General features: G+C 45.5%; 1 protein-coding gene across 2 annotated transcripts in view; it reads right to left on the bottom strand.

The window, feature by feature from the left end:
- Nucleotides 1–208: 208 nt before the first annotated feature.
- The window catches only part of PTPN3 (protein tyrosine phosphatase non-receptor type 3), a 77117-nt gene continuing 58161 nt past the window's right edge, over nucleotides 209–19164 (bottom strand). For both annotated transcript variants that reach the window (XM_047099514.1, XM_047099504.1), the window contains 7 exons: nucleotides 11567–11657; nucleotides 11217–11278; nucleotides 8949–9095; nucleotides 3665–3793; nucleotides 2620–2765; nucleotides 1969–2104; nucleotides 209–286 (listed from right to left, as the gene is read on the bottom strand). In XM_047099514.1, the coding sequence (XP_046955470.1) occupies nucleotides 209–286; nucleotides 1969–2104; nucleotides 2620–2765; nucleotides 3665–3793; nucleotides 8949–9095; nucleotides 11217–11278; nucleotides 11567–11657 (789 nt within the window). The remainder of the gene's footprint in view (nucleotides 287–1968; nucleotides 2105–2619; nucleotides 2766–3664; nucleotides 3794–8948; nucleotides 9096–11216; nucleotides 11279–11566; nucleotides 11658–19164) is intronic.

A 19164-nucleotide genomic window follows, 5' to 3' on the forward strand; every position in this document is an offset into this window, starting at 1 on the left:
AACGGGCCTAACTGACGCTGCAACCGCATGCGTATCTACACGGTTCCTATGTACACGATACCTCTTCTATAGAACTTTAAAGTGCCTGGGTTCAAATGTGCTCATTCCTTCCCCACAGCCTACAAATTCCTCTTGCTGCTTCCAAAGAGAAGGTCTGTCCTTAAGGAGGATGCCCCTGGGAAAGAGGAATGAACATTTCACAGTTGTCTTAACTGGGATCCAGCATTTGGACTAAGCCTTCTTCATAAACACGAAGAATCGCTTCACATACAAACTTGTACTGGCTCTGGAAGAGAAAAGAAAGGTGTCAGTCCAGCCACAGTTCCATAAACTCTGCCTCCTACCACATCTCTGCGTACTCTTTTACGTTGCTCATAAATACTCTCTGACCTCCAGCTCCGGGCCAGGCCAGACCCTGTGCTACGTGCCAGGGAAACACCGTGAAGGCACACCCGTGAAGCCATGATTCCTACGTGAGGGCTGGGGGCTGCTCCCAGAGAGTGGTGGGGAGAGTGTCATGGAAACCACAGCAGAGGGAGGGGCCGGTGGTCTGGAGGAGCCAGGGAAGGGGTGAAGTCACTGCGGGGTGGCCATTCTACAGTACACTCAAGTGTGGAGACTCCGATGGCCCATTCTGAGTGGCACTGTCGGGCTCGGAGCCCCTGCCTGGAACACCTGGGCACGGACGGAGAGGCTGCACTGGTGGCTGGGACCTGGTTGTGCAGGGTAAGGTAAAGGAGTCTGGATTTTGTCTTAAAAAAAAAAAAGGAGAGCCACTAAAGCTGCTCTGTGGGATACGGTCCTTTATATTAAGAAACGCCCGAGAAACTCATTTAGTGAAGTGTGCGGGGTGAAAGAAAGCATTGAGACTGTGCTTCTTCACCAGCTAGGCAAATCTACCAAGAAGATGCACTGTCAAAATTTTTAACCGGCAATGAGGTCTTCCATACCACGCAGCGGGGCAGAGAACAATATTCTTAATAACCCGGTTTTCTCCCTCTTAATTGTATTTCCTGAGTCTAATATAAAACAAGAGGTCCCGATCATTAGAGAAATCTCATAAACTCTGTCCCTGAGCCTTTGAGGACACGGAGCTGGCTGCATGGTGGACTTCCCACTCTTTTCTTTGCTTACGCCGCCTCATTCATCTGGGGGGTTTTGCCTTAGAGGCCACTCCTCCAGAAAGCCTTCCTTGACTTTTCAAAGTCAGCTTTGATGGTCTTCCAGCGAGTTCTTATCCTTGGACTTCCCCCATTACTGCTGAGATTTATAACTAATTCAGTCTTCCTACTACATACAAGTCTGGGTCTCTTCGGTGTGTGCAATTATCTAAATGAATGTGGGATGGTCCCCATTTTGCAGATGGGGAAATGGAGGCTTGGAGAGAAGCTAAGTGATTATCTAAGGTCACCCAGTATGTGGAGGGGCCTGAATCATGCTCATTTTTCTACATCACCCGTCCGGCCCCTCTTGTGGTTCTAGGGAAAAACCACAGGATTCCTCTTGAGGACACTTGCAGTGCCACTTACCCAGACGTGGCAGACATGGGAGATAGCCCAAGAGGAGAGAGTAGGGCCATGTGAAACGTCCACTGAGCCAAAAGGCTCACCTGTACACGGACAGGTGGAGTAAAACCCTCAGGTGACTCTGTTTGCTTCTGAGGGACAAATGATGGGCCAGCGGCTTGACCATGTAGAATGCAACCTGGGCTGCTCCCTGGCCACGTGGCTGGCTGGAAACACAGCACAGACGCAGTGAAAGGGATGGACAGTGAGAGACAGAGGTCAGATGGGGTGGGCTTTGGAGTCGCTCAGTCCCTGACAAGTTTTGTGACCTTAGGCACGCACTGCAGTGCCCTTGAGCCTTGGTCTCTTAACCTGCAAAGCCCTTCACACAGGCCTGGCCCAGGGCAAGTGCTCAGAAAGTGTGGGCCATCGTTATGACTTTTATCAATGGATTTCTACTCACTGATGTCTGTACCATCATGGCACGCTGGTCTCGCATTTTCCGGACGATGTCCAGTGGGTAAACGGGCAGGTTTCTCTCAGTTAGGCACATGGCTGTTTCCATGGTGACCAACACGCCAGTACGACCTATGCCAGCACTGGGGGGACAGAAGCAGAGACCTGGGATTTGCTCAGGCAGTATTTCTGCACGGCCCAGCTTAATGCCTAGCCAGTTCCCACGTTTACTCAGACAGAGCTCTCCTCCCCTGACCTTTGGGAATACAAAACACACATTCAGGCTGTGCTCTCCAACAGGCTGAAAAGGCCTCTCCTCATATATTCTGAGGCCTGGGCTTAAACACCGATGAAAAGAAACCCACCTTTAAGGGCTGCACCCTCCTCTTGTTCACATCTATTGTGAAGGTCAGCAACTCAAGGACACAGGGAGAGCGGAGGGGGGGAGTGGGCTTCTTCAGTTCTACAATCAGAGGTTTATGCTTTCATAAAATTCCCAATCTTTTGAAACAGCGAAGAAGAAATGAGCAGAGCCTTCTCGTAAAAGCATAGAGTCTCATGGGATTTAGGGTGATCTCTGCCAAGTTTCCTCAGGTCTTTCCCTACGGAATATGTGTATTTAAAAACCAAACCAAAGTAAACCTGGAAGCCACAGTACCTGCAGTGAACTAACACCGGTTCACCATCCACTCTCAGGGACCTCACGTAGTTTACAAATTCCAGAAAGTCCGAGGAGTCATCAGGAACGCCGTGGTCAGGCCACGCGACATACTGGAGATGTGTCACAGTGTGCTCTTCCCCGGTCTGTGGAAGATGCAGGGTGGCCTCAGTGAGTCAAGCCAGCAAGTGGGCAGCTTGAGTCTGGCCCCAGCCTCAGCCTCAGCTCAGCGGTCCTGTCTCCTGACGCCCTTTCGCCCGCTGCGCGCAGCCCTGCGGTGGCCCCTGGAAACTCCTGCTCCCCCCTCCAGGACACAGCTCGGGCCACCCTGTCAGGACTGCTTCCTTCTGTCCACTGAGATTTCTTCCCACTCGCTCCTATGGTACTTGCCATCAGGGCCACACTCACTGGCTTTTTCTTTTTTCAAGAGGGTAAAATACATGTAACACGAAGTTTACCATTTTAACCATTAAGTGTATATAGTTCAGTGGCATTAAGTACATTCCCAGGGTTGTGCAACGATCACTGCTATTACCCGGATTTTTTCATCTTCCCAAGTGGAAACTCTGTACCCATGAAGCACTAACTCTTCATTCCCCCCGCCCCCAGCCAATCACCCCACCTCTTTCTGTCTGATTGTGACTAGCCCAGGGACTCTATACAATCACATAATACTTTCCTCTTGTGACTGGCTTACTTGACCTAGTATAAGGTCTTTCAAGGTTCAGCACTGCTATAACATGCATCAGAATTTCCCTCCTTTTAAAAGCTGAATAGCGCTCCACTCTGTAAATATACCACATCTTGTCTGTCCATTTATCTGTCCCGGGGCACTTGGGCGTTCTCACTGCTGTCTAGTGTGAACAGTGGTGCTGTGAACAAGGGCGCTGGTTCTTTCACAAGCATTTACCCAAATGCTCACCGGGAGTGAACGGAGAACAGAGCTGGAAGCACTGCCCTGTGCAGGCCCCCAGCGGATCTGGTCTAGCACCTGCCTTGAAGCTGCACCCTCCCCCGGACCACTCACTGAAGGGACACCGCTCACCTCGGTGTTGGTGACCAGCATTTCTCGGAACACATAAGCGATGGTGCAGTCCTCTGACTGACAGCGGATGTGAAAGTTGCCGTGTTCCATGACGTCGGGAGGATCAGGCCAGTACTGGTGACATTTGGTCTGCAAGAAAACCCCTGGGTGTGAGCTAACCTCCGCTGTGGGGGTGGTGCACATGAGCCGTTACCTGGATGGACAGGTGGGCATCTGACCGGAGCCCTCTCACTCACACCAGGTACTCTGAGAGCTGCAAAGCCAATGTGCTCTGGGTCTGTTCCCTGTTCCCAGAGGAGTGTCCCCTCCTCTCCTGGAGAATAGGGTGGAGGTCAGCCTGCAAGGGCCGAGGCCACAGCTCTCAAGCCAGCCTGGAGCTGGAGCCCGGAGGAGGAGTACAGAGCTCACCCTCTGCGTCACCAGGGTCCACTTGCTGGAAGAACAGGAGAGGCCTCAGACACAGTGCCTTGACCTAGGAGCGGCCTCTCCCTCTCATCCTTTCCCATTCCCCATCAAGCCCACTCCAGGCGCTCAGGCCCCTTCTCTGCTCTTCACACCACCCCCCTTCCACCTCACCCTCCTTTCACCATCCCTCACCTACCCACATGAGTAGAAGGAAGGCCTCATGGCACAGAGGTTAAGAGCACACAGGTGGAAGTCAGAACTCCACTGGACTCATTTTATTTTCTGTTAGCCACATGACTTTGAACCTGCTACCCAACCTCTCGGATTTGCAGTCTTTGCCTGACAGACAGGGACAGCACCTGCCTCCCAGACGGTGACAGAGGTCGGAGGGAATGGTGGGCAGTGCCAGGCTCACCATGGGGGCTCAGGTTACCATTGTGGTTATGGGGGCCCCACATCAACATGAAGAAGGGTGATCAGAGATTCCACAAAAATCCCAGGGAAAGAAGTTCCCAAACCGAGATGAACATCCCTTTACATTTGAGCAGTGTCCCCTAAGCCCTCAGATGACTCATGGAGCTGACATGACACACTCCTGGATGGCAGATGAGGAACCCTGGCCCCCGTGGGGTAAGCGACCTGCCCAAGGTCTCAGGGCTGCTGCGGCTTCCCTACAGGCTCAACGTCTCCCTTTTAATCCTCCCTTCCAAACCCTGAAGCCGTCTTAGCTCTTGCCTCTGGCTTCAAAGCAAAATTCAGGGCCATGCTATCCATCCCATCATAGTTCCATCAAATTCTGACTCACTCAAATTTTTTTTTTTCTCCAAGCCTAGAGTTGCAACATCTTACATAAAAATTATATTTGTGTACAGCTAAAAGGGGCTATAAACCAACAGATGCACGTAATTTGTCTGGAACAGCTTTTCTATTCTTATTTTCAAACGTCACATGGAGTATTTGAAATTAAAGTATGCTGTTGGGAAGCTGGGGTTAAGAATTTACTTGTAAACCTTAAATGTGGGTATTTTGGCTAGTGGCCATTTCCCAACTTCCATAGACATGAAGGGGCCCCTGTCCCCAGAAGCCGAGGCAGAGTCGATACCCACTGGCCTATACCTGCCTCATCCTCACCAGGTGTTGGGGAACATCATCAAAAAGACGTGACCACACTGGCCAGTGTGCTGGACCTGGGCACTCAGAGGCTCCACACGCCCTCCCCTGTCCTTGGAATGTGGGGTCTGCTTGCCTTTCCTGCTCCCAGGGGCTGCTCCAAGGACACAGCCTTAGGATAGTAACGTGGGGTTGAAAACACCTACATTGTATACATAACTGAGCCCACTTAGGGTCTCTTTATAAACTTTTTTTTAAGTTTATTTATTTTGAGAGAGACAGAGAGAACGAGTGGGGGAGGGACAGAGAGAGAGGGAGGGAGAATCCCACGCAGGCTCTGTACTGTCAGCACAGAGCCCGATGTGGGCTTGAACCCACTAACTATGAGATCATGGCCTGAGCCGAAACCAAGAATTGGACGCTTAATTGACTGAGCCACCCAGGTGCCCCTCTTTATAAACTTTTAAGATTTAGTGGAAAGGTGCAGGGAACCATTTGTTTTGGGGTTATGACAAGCCTCGTAAGTTCCCTTTGCTTATTTTAAATGCCACCTATGGGGCACCTGGGTGGCTCAGTTGGTTGAGCATCCGACTTCGGCTCAGGTCATGATCTCATGGTCTGTGAGCTCGAGCCCCGCATCGGGCTCTGTGCTGTCAGTTCAGAGCCTGGAGCCTGCTTCAGATTCTGTGTCTCCCTCTCTCTCTGCCCCTCCCCTGCTCATGCTCTGTCTCTCTCTCTGTCAAAAATAAATAAACATTAAAAAAAAAAATAAAATAAAATGCCACCTAATCTCAGTTGGTTAAGCGTCCGACTCTTGGTTTCAGCTCAGGTCATGATCTCATGGTTCATGAGTTTGAGCCTGCTTGGGATTCTCTCTTCCCCTCTCTCTCTGCCCCTCCCCTGCTATGTTCTCTCTCTCAAAATCAATAAACTTAACAACAACAACAAAAAGCCACCCCAAACTGCCACCTACCAACCTAGAGTAGCCTGTGTCTTCCTTTAGTCTCTCCTGGTCCCCTGCATATGGGGGCCGGCTTCATATTATACCTGGGTAGCCTGCCCGGGCAGGCTACAGACCCACACAGGGTGTCAATTTCTGCTACAGACTCTCAAGCATCCTACTCACAGGACAACGGATGGGAAGGGTCTCTGAAGTGATCAGCCCGTATAAGGCAGAGCTACAAACACCTGTTTCCAGAGATTCCCAGCGAATTCACCATAACTGGACATTCTACTTCTTGATCAAATTTGGATTTTAGGTCTATTTGGATCTCAAAGCACTAAGGGTGTAGTAGAAAGAGCAAGGGGTCTGTGGAAACCCTGAGTTTCAATCCTGGTTAATAATGCGCTCCACTAACCAAGTGTGTGATCCTGGGCAAGTTACTAGACTTCCTTCAGTCTCTGTTTCCACATTGATGCTGGCTATGGGGGGGAGGATGCTAACGCCTACTATCTACTGAACAGTGTGTGCCTAGTTCTCAATGGTACTTTTTATGGACATTAGCTTGACCTCAAAAAACCCTATGAGGTAGATACTATTAGTGTCTCTGTTTCGCATATGAGTAAACTGAGGCTCTGGGGGTGAATCAACTGGTATGAGATCATCCATATCAGAAGTGGCACATACACAGGGAGAAGCTGTGGGTGGTGGTGAGGACCAGATAAGGATCCTCAAGATAAAGGGCTCGGGTCAGATGAGAGTTTGTAACAGGAGAGGGAGGAAACATGTAGCCTGGATTTCAGAAGAACAGGTTTCTAACAATTGATAAACAAGAGGGGTAAGTCCCCAGGGCCAGAGATAGTGAAGGGACTGCTGACTCAGGACAGGGGGCCTGCTGGGCTGGGCTTAGTCAGGAAGACAGGCTGGGAAACAGAGAAGCCCCCTGGGCCACAGGGAGACCTCAGAGGAGCTCAGGTGCAGAGTAGATGAATAAGAGGGGGGTGGGTGGGACGCAATCAGGACAGAGCAGGAGGGGCAGGACCTGTAAGAACAGCCAGAGGAAGTAAGGCCTATCGGAAGGAAGAAAGGGCCCTTCTTTCGGAGCTGGAACAAATAGGACAAGGGAAGAAGGGGCTCCTGTCCAGAGCAGATCATCTGTCGCTAACCATGCCTGTTGCGGCTCACTAATGACCTCAGAGCGGGAAAGGGCAGGGTCAACTTTACAGCAGAAAGAGAAGCCCAATCCAGGTGAGGAGACCACGCTCCATGGCCCTAAAGACCTTATGACCCAGCAGAATGGCACCTCCACGAATATTTTGAGAGAACCTGGAGCATTCAAGCACCCAGAAGTCACAGAATAGGCAGACAAATATAGCTCAGCTTTCAAATGGGGGGACTGGCAGATTGTGGAGACGGGGAGGCAATAAAGTTGACATTAGTCATCTACAAAATAGCAGAAATGGCCCAGAACAGGGCCTACAGTGTGGGGTGTGGTGGTGGAATCAGAGGATTAAATAACAGAACTGCATGGCGGTAAAGCAAACTTTGCCAAGGATGGTCTCAACTTGGGTTGAGGATGGCTTCAACATCACTCCCCTAATACTTTAACTCTCTTTTTATGAGAGAGAGAGAAAGAGTGTGTGTGTGCACATATTTGCAAGTGCCGGCTTTGGGTTCTGAGCCTAGAAGGCAAGAGTATTTACTTAGAACTTACTAACACAAGTCTGACATTATTTTTAGATCCCTAAAGAGTCAAGTGCATAGAGGAGAGGGGTAACTTATTCTGTGTCTTCCAGGTGGGAGAAACAGGTGGGGTGGAGGTTCAAGGCCATGTGGATTTCAGCTAGTTGTAAGGAGTAATTTTTTAAAAATCAGGGCTGAACACTAACAAGATGGACCTTGGAGGTGCTTTTGCAGAAGTGGGGAGCCCTCTGCCTGGGAGACACACACACAAGTCCTTTGCAATCCCTGGGGCTGTCTCTGCAGAATTAGTAGGAATTCTTATTTTGCTGTTTCAGGTTGAGAGTATAGACTGTTCTCAAACATACTATTCATTCCAATCCTGTGTATTCTGATTTTCGGTGTGGATCAATTTGGTATTCTGAACCATGTACCAAGGAGAGAGGCCTGGGAGGAAGCAGCACACAGATCATTCAAAGCAGGTGGCTCAAAGTTAATTTATATCTGATTTTGGAATGGGTTTCTGAATAAATGTTTCATAATGAAGATATCTCGATGTATGCACAAGTTAGAGAATGTATAATACAGGTACCCCTTGCACAGTTACTACTGTTATATAACCAGTGATCTGTTCCTATGGAAAATGCATGCCCTGCTAAAGCACAGTGTGGTGCCCATCACTCTCCTAATCAAGCCCTTCTTTCTTCTTTTTGCATCGGCTTTTGCTGCAACACAAACAGAGGCTGACAGAAGTTGCAATGCCTCCCACTTGTTATGGCCACTGTGAGCCTAGCACCCACACTGCTCTTCGCAGGACCAGCCCTTATCCTGGGTGGGTGAGGCTGCAGTCAACACACGGGTTCTGGGGCAGGGGAGGTGAGGCAAAGGAGACTGCCTTCTGGCTGATTATAATGGATCTGAGCCAGGAGTGGGAGGGGCTGTGTGAGCTCAGAGAAAGGCCAGGGAATGGACATGAGTGCTGAGCTCCCTGACACTGGAGGTGACTATCAGTAAGTCTCTAAAGGAGATTTATGGGTCATGTAGGGGCTGGACCAAGTGATATTTAAGACCCTTTCCAGGTCTGAGATTCATGTTGCATAGAGCACGGCGTGACATGCCCACGTTTGAATCAGAAATCAAGCCACTTACCCGCCCTCGCTCTGTGAGAGTCGTCAACATGACAATGAGTGATAACTTCTGATCCCAGACGACTTGCCAAAATTGTGCACAGGTATGTGGCAGGGGCCCCTGAGCGGCGATGTACTTGTTCACAAGGTTAGCAGCAGGAATTTCCATCTGGCAAGAGATTGTTAAGACATTAGAATCTGTCACTGCCACAAGGTGGCCACGGAACTGGATCTTACACTCTTCTAGTTGGTAACGGACATCATACCAGAATATTCTGTCAATGTACAGCCAATAAGAAAAATCAAAGAAAAAGCCATTTTTAAAAATCCTTGAAAGATACTTGACAATAATACTAGCATTAACTACTTAAGATAAAGCTATGTGACACTCAGTAGGCAATAATCAGAAATGTACCTACAAGACGGCAGAAGAGTTTGAATGATCTTTACTGCTATATCGAAATTGGCCATCTGCATTTTCAGCCATTCATACCAATCTTCATGTCCAAATCTTTCCCCACACAGGGCTTTCTATCAAAATCTACTTGCTTTTCTTTGAAGCATAGACCATACAGCCTTATACCACCAATATGCTGCACTTTGCTTTCTGCAGGGTTCCAATGCCCGTGTCATCGAGTTGATCAATCCTTCCCCCCACCCAGCTTTATTGAAGTGTAACTGACGAATAAAAATTGCATATTATTTAAGGTATACAACATGATGGTTTGATGTATGCATATATTGCGAAATGATCACCACAATCAAGTTAATGATCACATCCATCACCTCACACAGTTATTTGAGTTGATTAATGGTAAACACCAAAATGTTTTCAACTGTCCTCAGTATCCCTCCTCCCATCCTGCTCTGCTTTTACTTCTTCCCTCTGAACAGAGTCATTTCTATGAAAAAACAGTCAGAACCTGCTGAACTTTCAAGTGACACTGTGATTCATTCATTCTTAGGTGGGGTACACAGAGGCACTCAATTCATGGTTTGGTTGATGCTTGGGTTAATGGCTTCTTCAACCCTGGTCTCAGTTCCCCAATTTCCCTGTAAAGACACCAGATTACGTGATCCTGCTGACCTCACCAAATCTGATGCTCTGCTTTCAAGGCACCAGGAATGTTGAAGTGAGGGTCAATGAATTCCATAGATGTTTTGGGATAAATGGAATCACTGATAACACCCATCTTTATTAGGGTAGTTTTTGATATTTTGCTATAACTTGAGAACTTGAGAAATCATCTGTTCATGTAGGTCAAGGGTTGGCAAACTTTGGCCTGAGGGCCAAATCTGACTGCCACTTTGCAAGCTAAGAGTGTTTTAAAAATATTTTTACATGGTTGCATTTTATTTTTTTTTTATTTAAAAAAAATTTTTTTTCCAACGTTTATTTATTTTTGGGACAGAGAGAGACAGAGCATGAACGGGGGAGGGGCAGAGAGAGAGGGAGACACAGAATCGGAAACAGGCTCCAGGCTCTGAGCCATCAGCCCAGAGCCTGACGCGGGGCTCGAACTCCCGGACCGCGAGATCGTGACCTGCCTGAAGTCGGACGCTTAACCGACTGCGCCACCCAGGCGCCCCAACATGGTTGCATTTTAAATGGTTATATAACTACTTAAGTAATAGCCTCCATTTTCCCTCAGCTTGCAAAGACTGAAATATTATCTGGTCCTCTACAGAAAAAGTGTGCTGACCCCTGGTTTAAATGAAGAAAATGAGGTTCAGAGAGGCCAAGTAAGTTGCCCAAGATTCATTTTCAGGGTCGAATGAATGCTTTTCCCACAACATGTGAAATTTTTTATGTTTTCTTTTTGGGTTACACGCACAAGTGGTTTTTTTCTCCCTTATTTTTAGGTGGGATGTACAGTAATAACATGGCAGGGGGGAGGGAAACACAGAAAGTTACAAGCGCACCACCGGCAAACAAAAAACCCCCCCAAAACCAAAAAAAAACCCCACAAAAAAACCTCAACAAAAAAAAACCCACAAAAATGTCAGCAGTTCAAGACAGAAGGCATGTGGACGATGGGAGTCAGAGACACAGAATCTGAGTTTTGGTCTCACCTTCTGTTAGCTTTGTGACTTTTCAAATTATTTAATCTCTCTGAACCTTAGTTTTGTCCTCTGTAAAAAGACTATTCTGCCTTCCCTCAATGGCTGCTGGGGTGCTGAAATGAGGGGGTGAACAGGAGAGCACTTGGTCAACTGCAAAGCACCACCCATACCATTCATGCTTGTTACAGTGATCAGTGGGCTCTTATTATCCAGATTCTTGACTTACGTTCACATAACTCGCATTAATATAATCTTCATTTCCCTGCAATAATACCCGGGTGGTGTCATCTGTGGGGGAGAAACAAATTTACCAATTATCCTGAGCATTATTTTTATCGGACCAAGGAAGCAAGAGTTCAGTCCCCAACCCCATCCACAGCTTTGCCTCATTAGCATAAACACTATTCCCCAACTGTTCAGAGTCGAAATGGCGGCAGTAAAAATGGTGGTGTTTACAGACACACTGAAAATCGTTCCAGAATACCAGACAATCTGTGTTAAAAAGGGAAACATTATCTCAGCGTGTTGGGGGTGGGGGGTGGGGGAGAGAAGGAAGCATTCACACCGGGTACTCACAAGGCAGCACATCTTTATATCGGTTTTTGTCCAAATTTTGAGGCAGCTTTGCAAACGTGACGGCCAGACCGGGCTTCTTTCTGTAGAGTTGCTACATAACAAATACAGAAGTGGGGGAGAAAAAAACAAACAAACAAAAAAAACCAACCTTGCAAAAAACAGCTATGGAGGGAGCATGGAAACATACTTTTAACAATAAAGTCTACCACTCGTGGCACTAAATCTTAACATTTAAAAGTGATTAGGTGCTATGTTTTAAAAGAAAACTCTTCCCAATAAGAAATTCTACAATCCCATGAGAAACTGACTAAACTCACTAATTTTTTTTTTAACATGAGGATCTTTGGGGGGAAAAAAAAGTCACAGGAAGGGGTCTGAGTCATAGATAATGGATCATGGTTAAGTAAAATCTTGTCTTTTTGACAGTTATTTGACAAATGATAAAAGCAAGTCGAGAAAGGAAAGAATTCTGACTCAAAGTTCAATGGAAACCATTTATATTAGTCTAAAAACATTTCTCTCCAGTTCAATGGAGTGAACCGGGTTCTTAGCTGAAGAACAAGAGCATTTCATTCATCTTCTCAGAAGTATGTTTGCACAGTAAAAACATTTCTTCCAATACGTAGTAAACTTCATTTAAGAGGTATCTTTGCTGTACAATATAATAACTAGCAAAAAATCCAATTAAGCCATCTTTGCACATCTATAAGCCCTTATTACATGTTTGTGCAGTGCCTGATGTGATTCTGACAACAGTTGTGTGAGAGGTACTAAGAGGACCCTTCTTTTGCAAGCAAGGAGGAGAGATTAAATACCTTGGCTCACAATCACCAACGGGAGGCTGAATTCAGATCTGACTCAATGCTAGAGTTTTCCTTTGAGAACACTCCACTGAGGTATGACTGTCATGTAAAAAGTGGTACATATTTAATGTACACAACTTGATGAGTCCGGGGATAAGTATACACCAGGGAAACCCCACAAAGACCACAGACACATCCATTTCTTCCCAGTTTCCTCCTGCCCTAGAGTTTTTTCATACAACTGTTTCTCACACTTTGAGCTAGAGAGTGAAATACTAGTCACTGTGGTTTTATGAAAGTTTACAAACAATACAACTTTTTCTCAATGTTGGAAGCAACCTTTTCTTCCCTTAGAATATCTGGGAAATTCAGACTAGTATAAAGAAAAAAAATTATCAGTAATTTCACAAACCCAAGGGAACCCTTTTCACATTTTTTTTCTCCAGTTTTCTATGTATACAAATAAACATAAGTACACATATAAACAGAGAAGACACAGATGTACATTTTTAAAAACAAAAAATAAGACTGAATTACAAATTAGCATTTCCTATATTATGTTCTATGGAACCCCAGTGTTTTGAAAGATACTAATAGGTATTCCTTAGAATGTTTCAAGGTCAGGGGCACGTGGGTGCCTCAGTCACTTAAGCATCTGACTTCAGCTCAAGTCATGATCTCATAGTTCGCGAGTTCAAGCCCCGTGTCAGGCTCTGAGCTCAGAGCCTGGAGCCTACTTCAGATTCTGTGTCTCCCTCTCTCTCTGCCCTTCCCCTCGTGCTCTCTCTCCCTCTCAAAAATAAGTAAACATTAAAAAGTTTCAAGGTCAGAGAAATTTGGAAAATATAAGCCATCGTATGTTCTATGAATCTCCAAGAAGCTCAACCCTGCAGTACTTAAGCTTATTTAATTCTGATTAGCTAAGCATTTCTCAAGCTAATTTGGCCATGGAGGACCTCACATCCCATAAGTATTCTGGGAAATACTACCATAATTTTGAAGCCTGAAGCCTGTTTTTTCCTACTTATGATAGAGTGTCTAGGTCCTTGTGCCATTAAATATTCTAAATATTCTTTACATAAAATGATTTTTACTGGATCATAGTTTCTCATAACTTAACTTTTACTCTACTTTTGATTAGGGGGTTTTCAATGTTTTTACTCATAAACTTTTAGAAGAATTAGTATATCAAAACATATTTTTATGGATTTTGATACATACAATCAAGTTGCCCTACAGGTGTGTATGAGAATTGCTAATCCACTAAATTGTGGCCAAATCATCAACTAAAAGGTGTTTGCAATTTGAATAAGAAGGCTGGACAGTAGTTTCCCCCCAATATTTTTGCAACTTGTATTTTTTGTTGTGTAAATTGGCCTCTGTGAATCTGTTTTCCTCTTATTGGTTCTTTTTTTTTTTTTTTTAAGTCTATTTATTTATTTTGGGAGAGAGAGAGAGAGTGCAAGTGGGAGAGGGGTGGAGAGAGAAAGACTGAGACATCAGCCCAGACTTTGATATGGGGCTCGAACCTATGAACTGTGAAATCATGACCTGAGCCAAAGTTGGATGTTTAACTGATAGGGCTAACCAGGCACCCCTCTTTTTTTCTTTTTAATTAAATAAACAAACTGCATAGCAATCATTAGGAGAAAATTAGCATCAAGATTTTTGGCAACAACAATTGTGTCATGTCTTATATGTTTACCAAATGTTTAGAATTTGCAATCTCTCCTCCAGCTCAGCTACTGATCTTCACAATTTCAGTTTGTAACAAAAAGCCCCTGAATTTTTTTTTTTTTTTTTTTTGAGAGAGCCTGAGAGTTCACCCATGTGCTTGAGCGAAGGAGGGGCAGAAGAACAGAAGGGGTGAGGGAGAAGGAGAGGAAGAGAAAGAGAGAATATCTTAAGCAGGCTCCACGCAGTACTTGATCTCAGGACTGTGGCATCATGACCTGTGCCAAAGTCAAGAGTCAGCCACTCAGCCCACTGAGCCACCCAGGTGCCCTACCAGTGAACAACTTCTTAAAGGTCTGACAGCTTTAATGGACAGAGAGCATTCTAGAAATAAATTCAGGATTTACTGGAAGGTTTGGTTTGATACTGTAAGGAAAATATCTGAGTCAAATTTCCCCAAATGACATTTTGGTTCTGACTAACTGCATAGAGGTAAAATCCAATTAAGTGAATATAATCAGTAAAGCTAAGCCGGAGGTTCAAGGATTTTTTTTTTTTCCAAATAAAAGCATAAATGTAATCAACTTGAGATGGTCTAACAGAAAAGCACAGATCCAGCAAAAGGCTTTAATTACAATAAGTATATAAATGTATCTCAGCAGTAATGATCTGTTGATAAGATTGTCAAGGTACTAAAATAAAAAATAAAATAGCAGTGTTTAAACATTTTTAAATGTGCACTCCCCAGGCTTTATCTGACAGAAATGCATAAAGATACATATCAAAGAAATTTATCTACAGCAAAGCATTTTTTTTTTTATTAGAAAACTGGAAACAGTCTGAACATTTACCAACAGGGAGAGGTATTGACTTAAATTATGGTACAGTCATACCACAAAATTATGTGCAATAAAAAGATTAAACTACAGGTTTGGAAAGATATTCATTCATCTATTCTGAAGAATGCAAGTTATAAGGGCACCTGGCTAGCTTAGTTAGTAGAGCAAGAGACTCTTGGTCTCAGGGTTGTGAGTTCAACCCCCATGTTGGGTGTAGAGAGCACTTTAAAATAAAATCTTGGGGCGCCTAGGTGGCTCAGTCAGTTAAGTGTCCAGCTTTCACTCAGGTCATGATCTCGTGGTTCTTGAGTTCGAGCCCCACGTTGGGCTCTGTGCTGACAATTCACAGCCTGGAACCTGTGTCAGATCCCGTGTCTTCCTCTCTCTCTGCCCCTTCCCCATTCGCATGCTCTCTCTCTCAAAAATAAACATTAAGAAAAATCTGTTTAAATCTTAAAAAAAAGTAATGCAAGTTACAGAATACAGCGGTGATCCCTTTTATATACAACAGCACACACACATGTGTATAATGTATATGTGTGTGCACTTGTGTATATAACACATCTCGGCATGAGCACTGGAACAAGTATGGAAGGACAGGCATCAGATTGTTATTTGTAAATAGTAACAAAGAGGAAGAAGCTAAAGAATATGGGAGTCAGGAGAGAATTCTACTTTGGCTATTTCTAAATTACTTGAATTATTACAATGCAAATTATTTCTTAAATTCAAATGACTGAGAAAAAAACCAGAAGAAATGTACACATAAAATTAAATTCTACAAAAAGCTGGGTGAACAGGGATATGATTTTTGGGGCCTTTAGAAAGTACAACACACTCATATTCATGTCTGCCTTGCAAGGTGAACACTGAGCCCTAATTCTGCTAAACTGCTTCAGTTCTAGTTTCTGAAGGTGTTAAGAGTTGGGTTTTTGGTTTCCTTTACTTTATTGACTTTTTCTCCAGATCTTGTGAGGTACTCAGCAGGCTATGAGAACACTACTTGGAGAAGGGTGGTTCAGAGTAGAAAGTGAGATGCTGGAAACCCATGTAGATCTTTCTGGAAGGCTCATGGATGGAGGGAAAGGAATTAAAGACCATCAGCTGTAATTAAGACAAGGCTCTTTCAAGAACTACTCATTGTAAAAATATGCTTGGCTTTGGTTATTCCCAGGCTAAAGGTGTGTGAGGTGGGCAAGAGCTCCCAGTTACAGACCCTGGCAATTCTGCCCTAGAATGAGAGGGGCGGGGAGGCTGGAGAAAGAGTCCCAGGGACAGACGGTTAGAAGATCACTTAGTTTTATTAAAAACTATTGATTTTTAAGTCCTAAAGTGCTTTGGTCTCATCAGAGTGTAGTTCTAAAAAGCTGTGAAACTTAGGGCTAAAAATTATAAAAAATCACCTGAGAAAGGGTTGTTCTGGAACAACCGTATTTAAATTAGTGCCTACATCACTGGCTCTAGCTTCCAAAGACAGAAAGTGGCACAGCAGAGGCTGGACCTCTCTAGTGCCGTACCGCTGGGGTGGGTAAGATGACACAGTTTTCCCACTTAAATATTTCTTCTTCGAAAAAGTCTTCTAATATTAGAGAGAGGGTATCAGGAGAAGATTCTGATCTCTTCAGACTTCTGGCCCAACCACAGATGTGAAATCTGGTCACAATCCTCAGATGAAGTGTTTGGACACTTAATGGGCTCCGACCCTGGTGGATGCTGGCAAGGCCCCACACAGGGGAAGCAAGCATTCTATCACCCAGAGAAAGGGAGAATTCCTGGAGGCTGAGAACCCAAGGGAGGCAGAAGAAAAAGGAAAAGACAGGGAAAAAAAAAAAGGAGGGGGAGCTGAAGGGGCAATAGGTAAGGAGAGATCAAACAGTAGAAAGACTCCCTTTCAGGGAGCCTGGGTGGCTCAGTGAATTAAGCATTTGACTTGGGTTCAGGTCATGATCTCACGGTTTGTGAGTCTGACCCCTGCATCAGGTGCTCTGCTGTCAGCATGGAGCCCTCTTCGGATCCTCTGTCTCCCCTCTTCCTTTCCCCCTCCCCCACGTGCACTCGCTGTATCTCTCTCACAATAAATACACTTTAAAAAAACAAGAAAGGGGCGCCTGGGTGGCTCAGTCAGTTGGGCGTCCGACTTCGGGTCAGGTCATGATCTCACAGCTCGTGGGTTTGAGCCCTGCGTCTGGCTCCGTGCTGACAGCTCAGAGCCTGGAGTCTGTTTTGGATTCTGTGTGTGTCTCTATCTCTGTCCCTCCCCAACTTGCATTTTGTCTCTCTCTCTCTCTCAAAAATAAATAAACATTAAAACAAAATAAAAAAAAAAAAAAGACTCCCTTTCATGGCTTCAGCAATGACCGGGATCTACTGGAAGGCAAGGACTTTCCAAACAGCTGCTTACAGCCTACTTCCTGCATCAAGCACCCAACTGTGGTCTTCATGAAGGCAGGCGTCTTGTTTGCTGAGTTCATCACCATAAACCCTAGGCCAGCACCGCACCTGACACAAAGTGCGTGTTCAATCACCATTTGTAGAGTGAAGGAACAACGGATCTGCAGCTTTGAACAAAGGGTGCAAACCACCGAGGAAAGCCTGACAAGGGGTGTCATGCAGCCATACAATTAAGATAAGAGCAACTCATTTTCCATGAGGGCCTTGAGAGGCTGTTTCCCCAGTAGCACTTTGTAGACCTAATTTACTACTCAGGGGCAGTCCGTCTACACCGGGGACTTTCCCTTTCCCTTGTACCTGACCCAGTCAGAGGGCAAGGGATGCTGGAGGGGACCTGGAACCTCCTTCTACATTCCTATGAGGGTTTGCTGAAATAAACTAACATGACTGCTAGTGATTTGACGACCTTCAATAGTGCCACTTTATTTTTTTTAACTTTATTTAATTAGAGAGAGAGAGACAACACACGTGGGTGAGCAAGTGTGGGAGGGGCAGAGAGAGAGGCAGGGACAGAGGATCCAAAGTGGTCTCTGGGCCGACAGATAGCAGAGAGCCCAATGTGGGGCTCAAACTCACTATGAGATCATGACCTGATCATAACCGACTAGGCCACCCAGGTGCCCCAGTAGTGCTACTTAAAAAAAATTTTTTTTAGTATTTATTTTTGAGACAGAGAGATAGAGTACGAGTGGGGGAGGGGACAGAGAGAGACAGAGAGAGAGAGAGAGAGAGAGAGAGAGAGAGAGAGAGAGAGAAAGACACAGAATCCTTATCAGGCTCCAAGCTCTGAGCTGTCAGCACAGAGCCCAAGGTGGGGCTCAAACTCACGAACTGTGAAATCATGACCTGAGCCAAAGTCAGACGCTTAACCGACTGAGCCACACAGGTGTCCCTTAGCAAAAAAATTTTTTTAATGTTTATTTTTGAGAGAGAGAGAGAGAGAGAGACAGACAGACAGACAGCGTGAGTGGGGGAGGGGCAGAGAGAGAGGGAGACACAGAATCTGAGCTGTCAGCACAGAGCCCAACGTAGGGCTTGAACTCACAAACCATGAGATCATGACCTGAGCAGATAGTCGGACGCCCTACTGACTGAGCCACCCAGGCGCCCCCCAATAGTGCTACTTTAATTTTTTTTTCAACGTTTTTATTTATTTTTGGGACAGAGAGAGACAGAGCATGAACGGGCGAGGGGCAGAGAGAGAGGGAGACACAGAATCGGAAACAGGCTCCAGGCTCTGAGCTATCAGCCCAGAGCCCGACGCGGGGCTCGAACTCACAGACCGCGAGATCGTGACCTGGCTGAAGTCGGACGCTTAACTGACTGCGCCACCCAGGCGCCCCCCAATAGTGCTACTTTAAATACACAGTCCCAGATGCAGATCCCACCCTTTGGGATCAGGTATTCTTTCATACATAAATACATGATAATAAACTGGGGTGCCCCTTCCTTTAAATGGGCATCTGGCATTTGAAATGTGAAGCCCTCACACCCGCTCCTGCTATTTCACACATCACAGAATACTTTCCTTAAAGAAAAAAAAAAAAAAACTATCCGGAAAAATTCTTACATGCTTTTTTCTAAGGTATGAATTCTAATCTTGAAGGTATAATTGCCTTCACTAATTTCTACGTGTGTCAATTTAAACCTCTCATTAAGTCTTCAGCTACCTTGGTCCTTCCAAATCAACTTTTATAGTAATCACAGGAGCCAGTGAGTCACTTGTTTTGACACCACTGGATGTTTCCTCTAAGGGCGATGTAGGAGGGAGTTCAGGAAAAAAGGGTTAGGAGAGAGAAGAAGACGGGTTCCGGCTTTGGTAAAGGAGGAA

Source organism: Lynx rufus, unplaced genomic scaffold (assembly GCF_022079265.1).
Source record: "Lynx rufus isolate CCGP_SWC_20201006 ecotype Redwood Valley unplaced genomic scaffold, mLynRuf1.p SCAF_10, whole genome shotgun sequence".
NCBI lineage: Eukaryota > Metazoa > Chordata > Mammalia > Carnivora > Felidae > Lynx > Lynx rufus.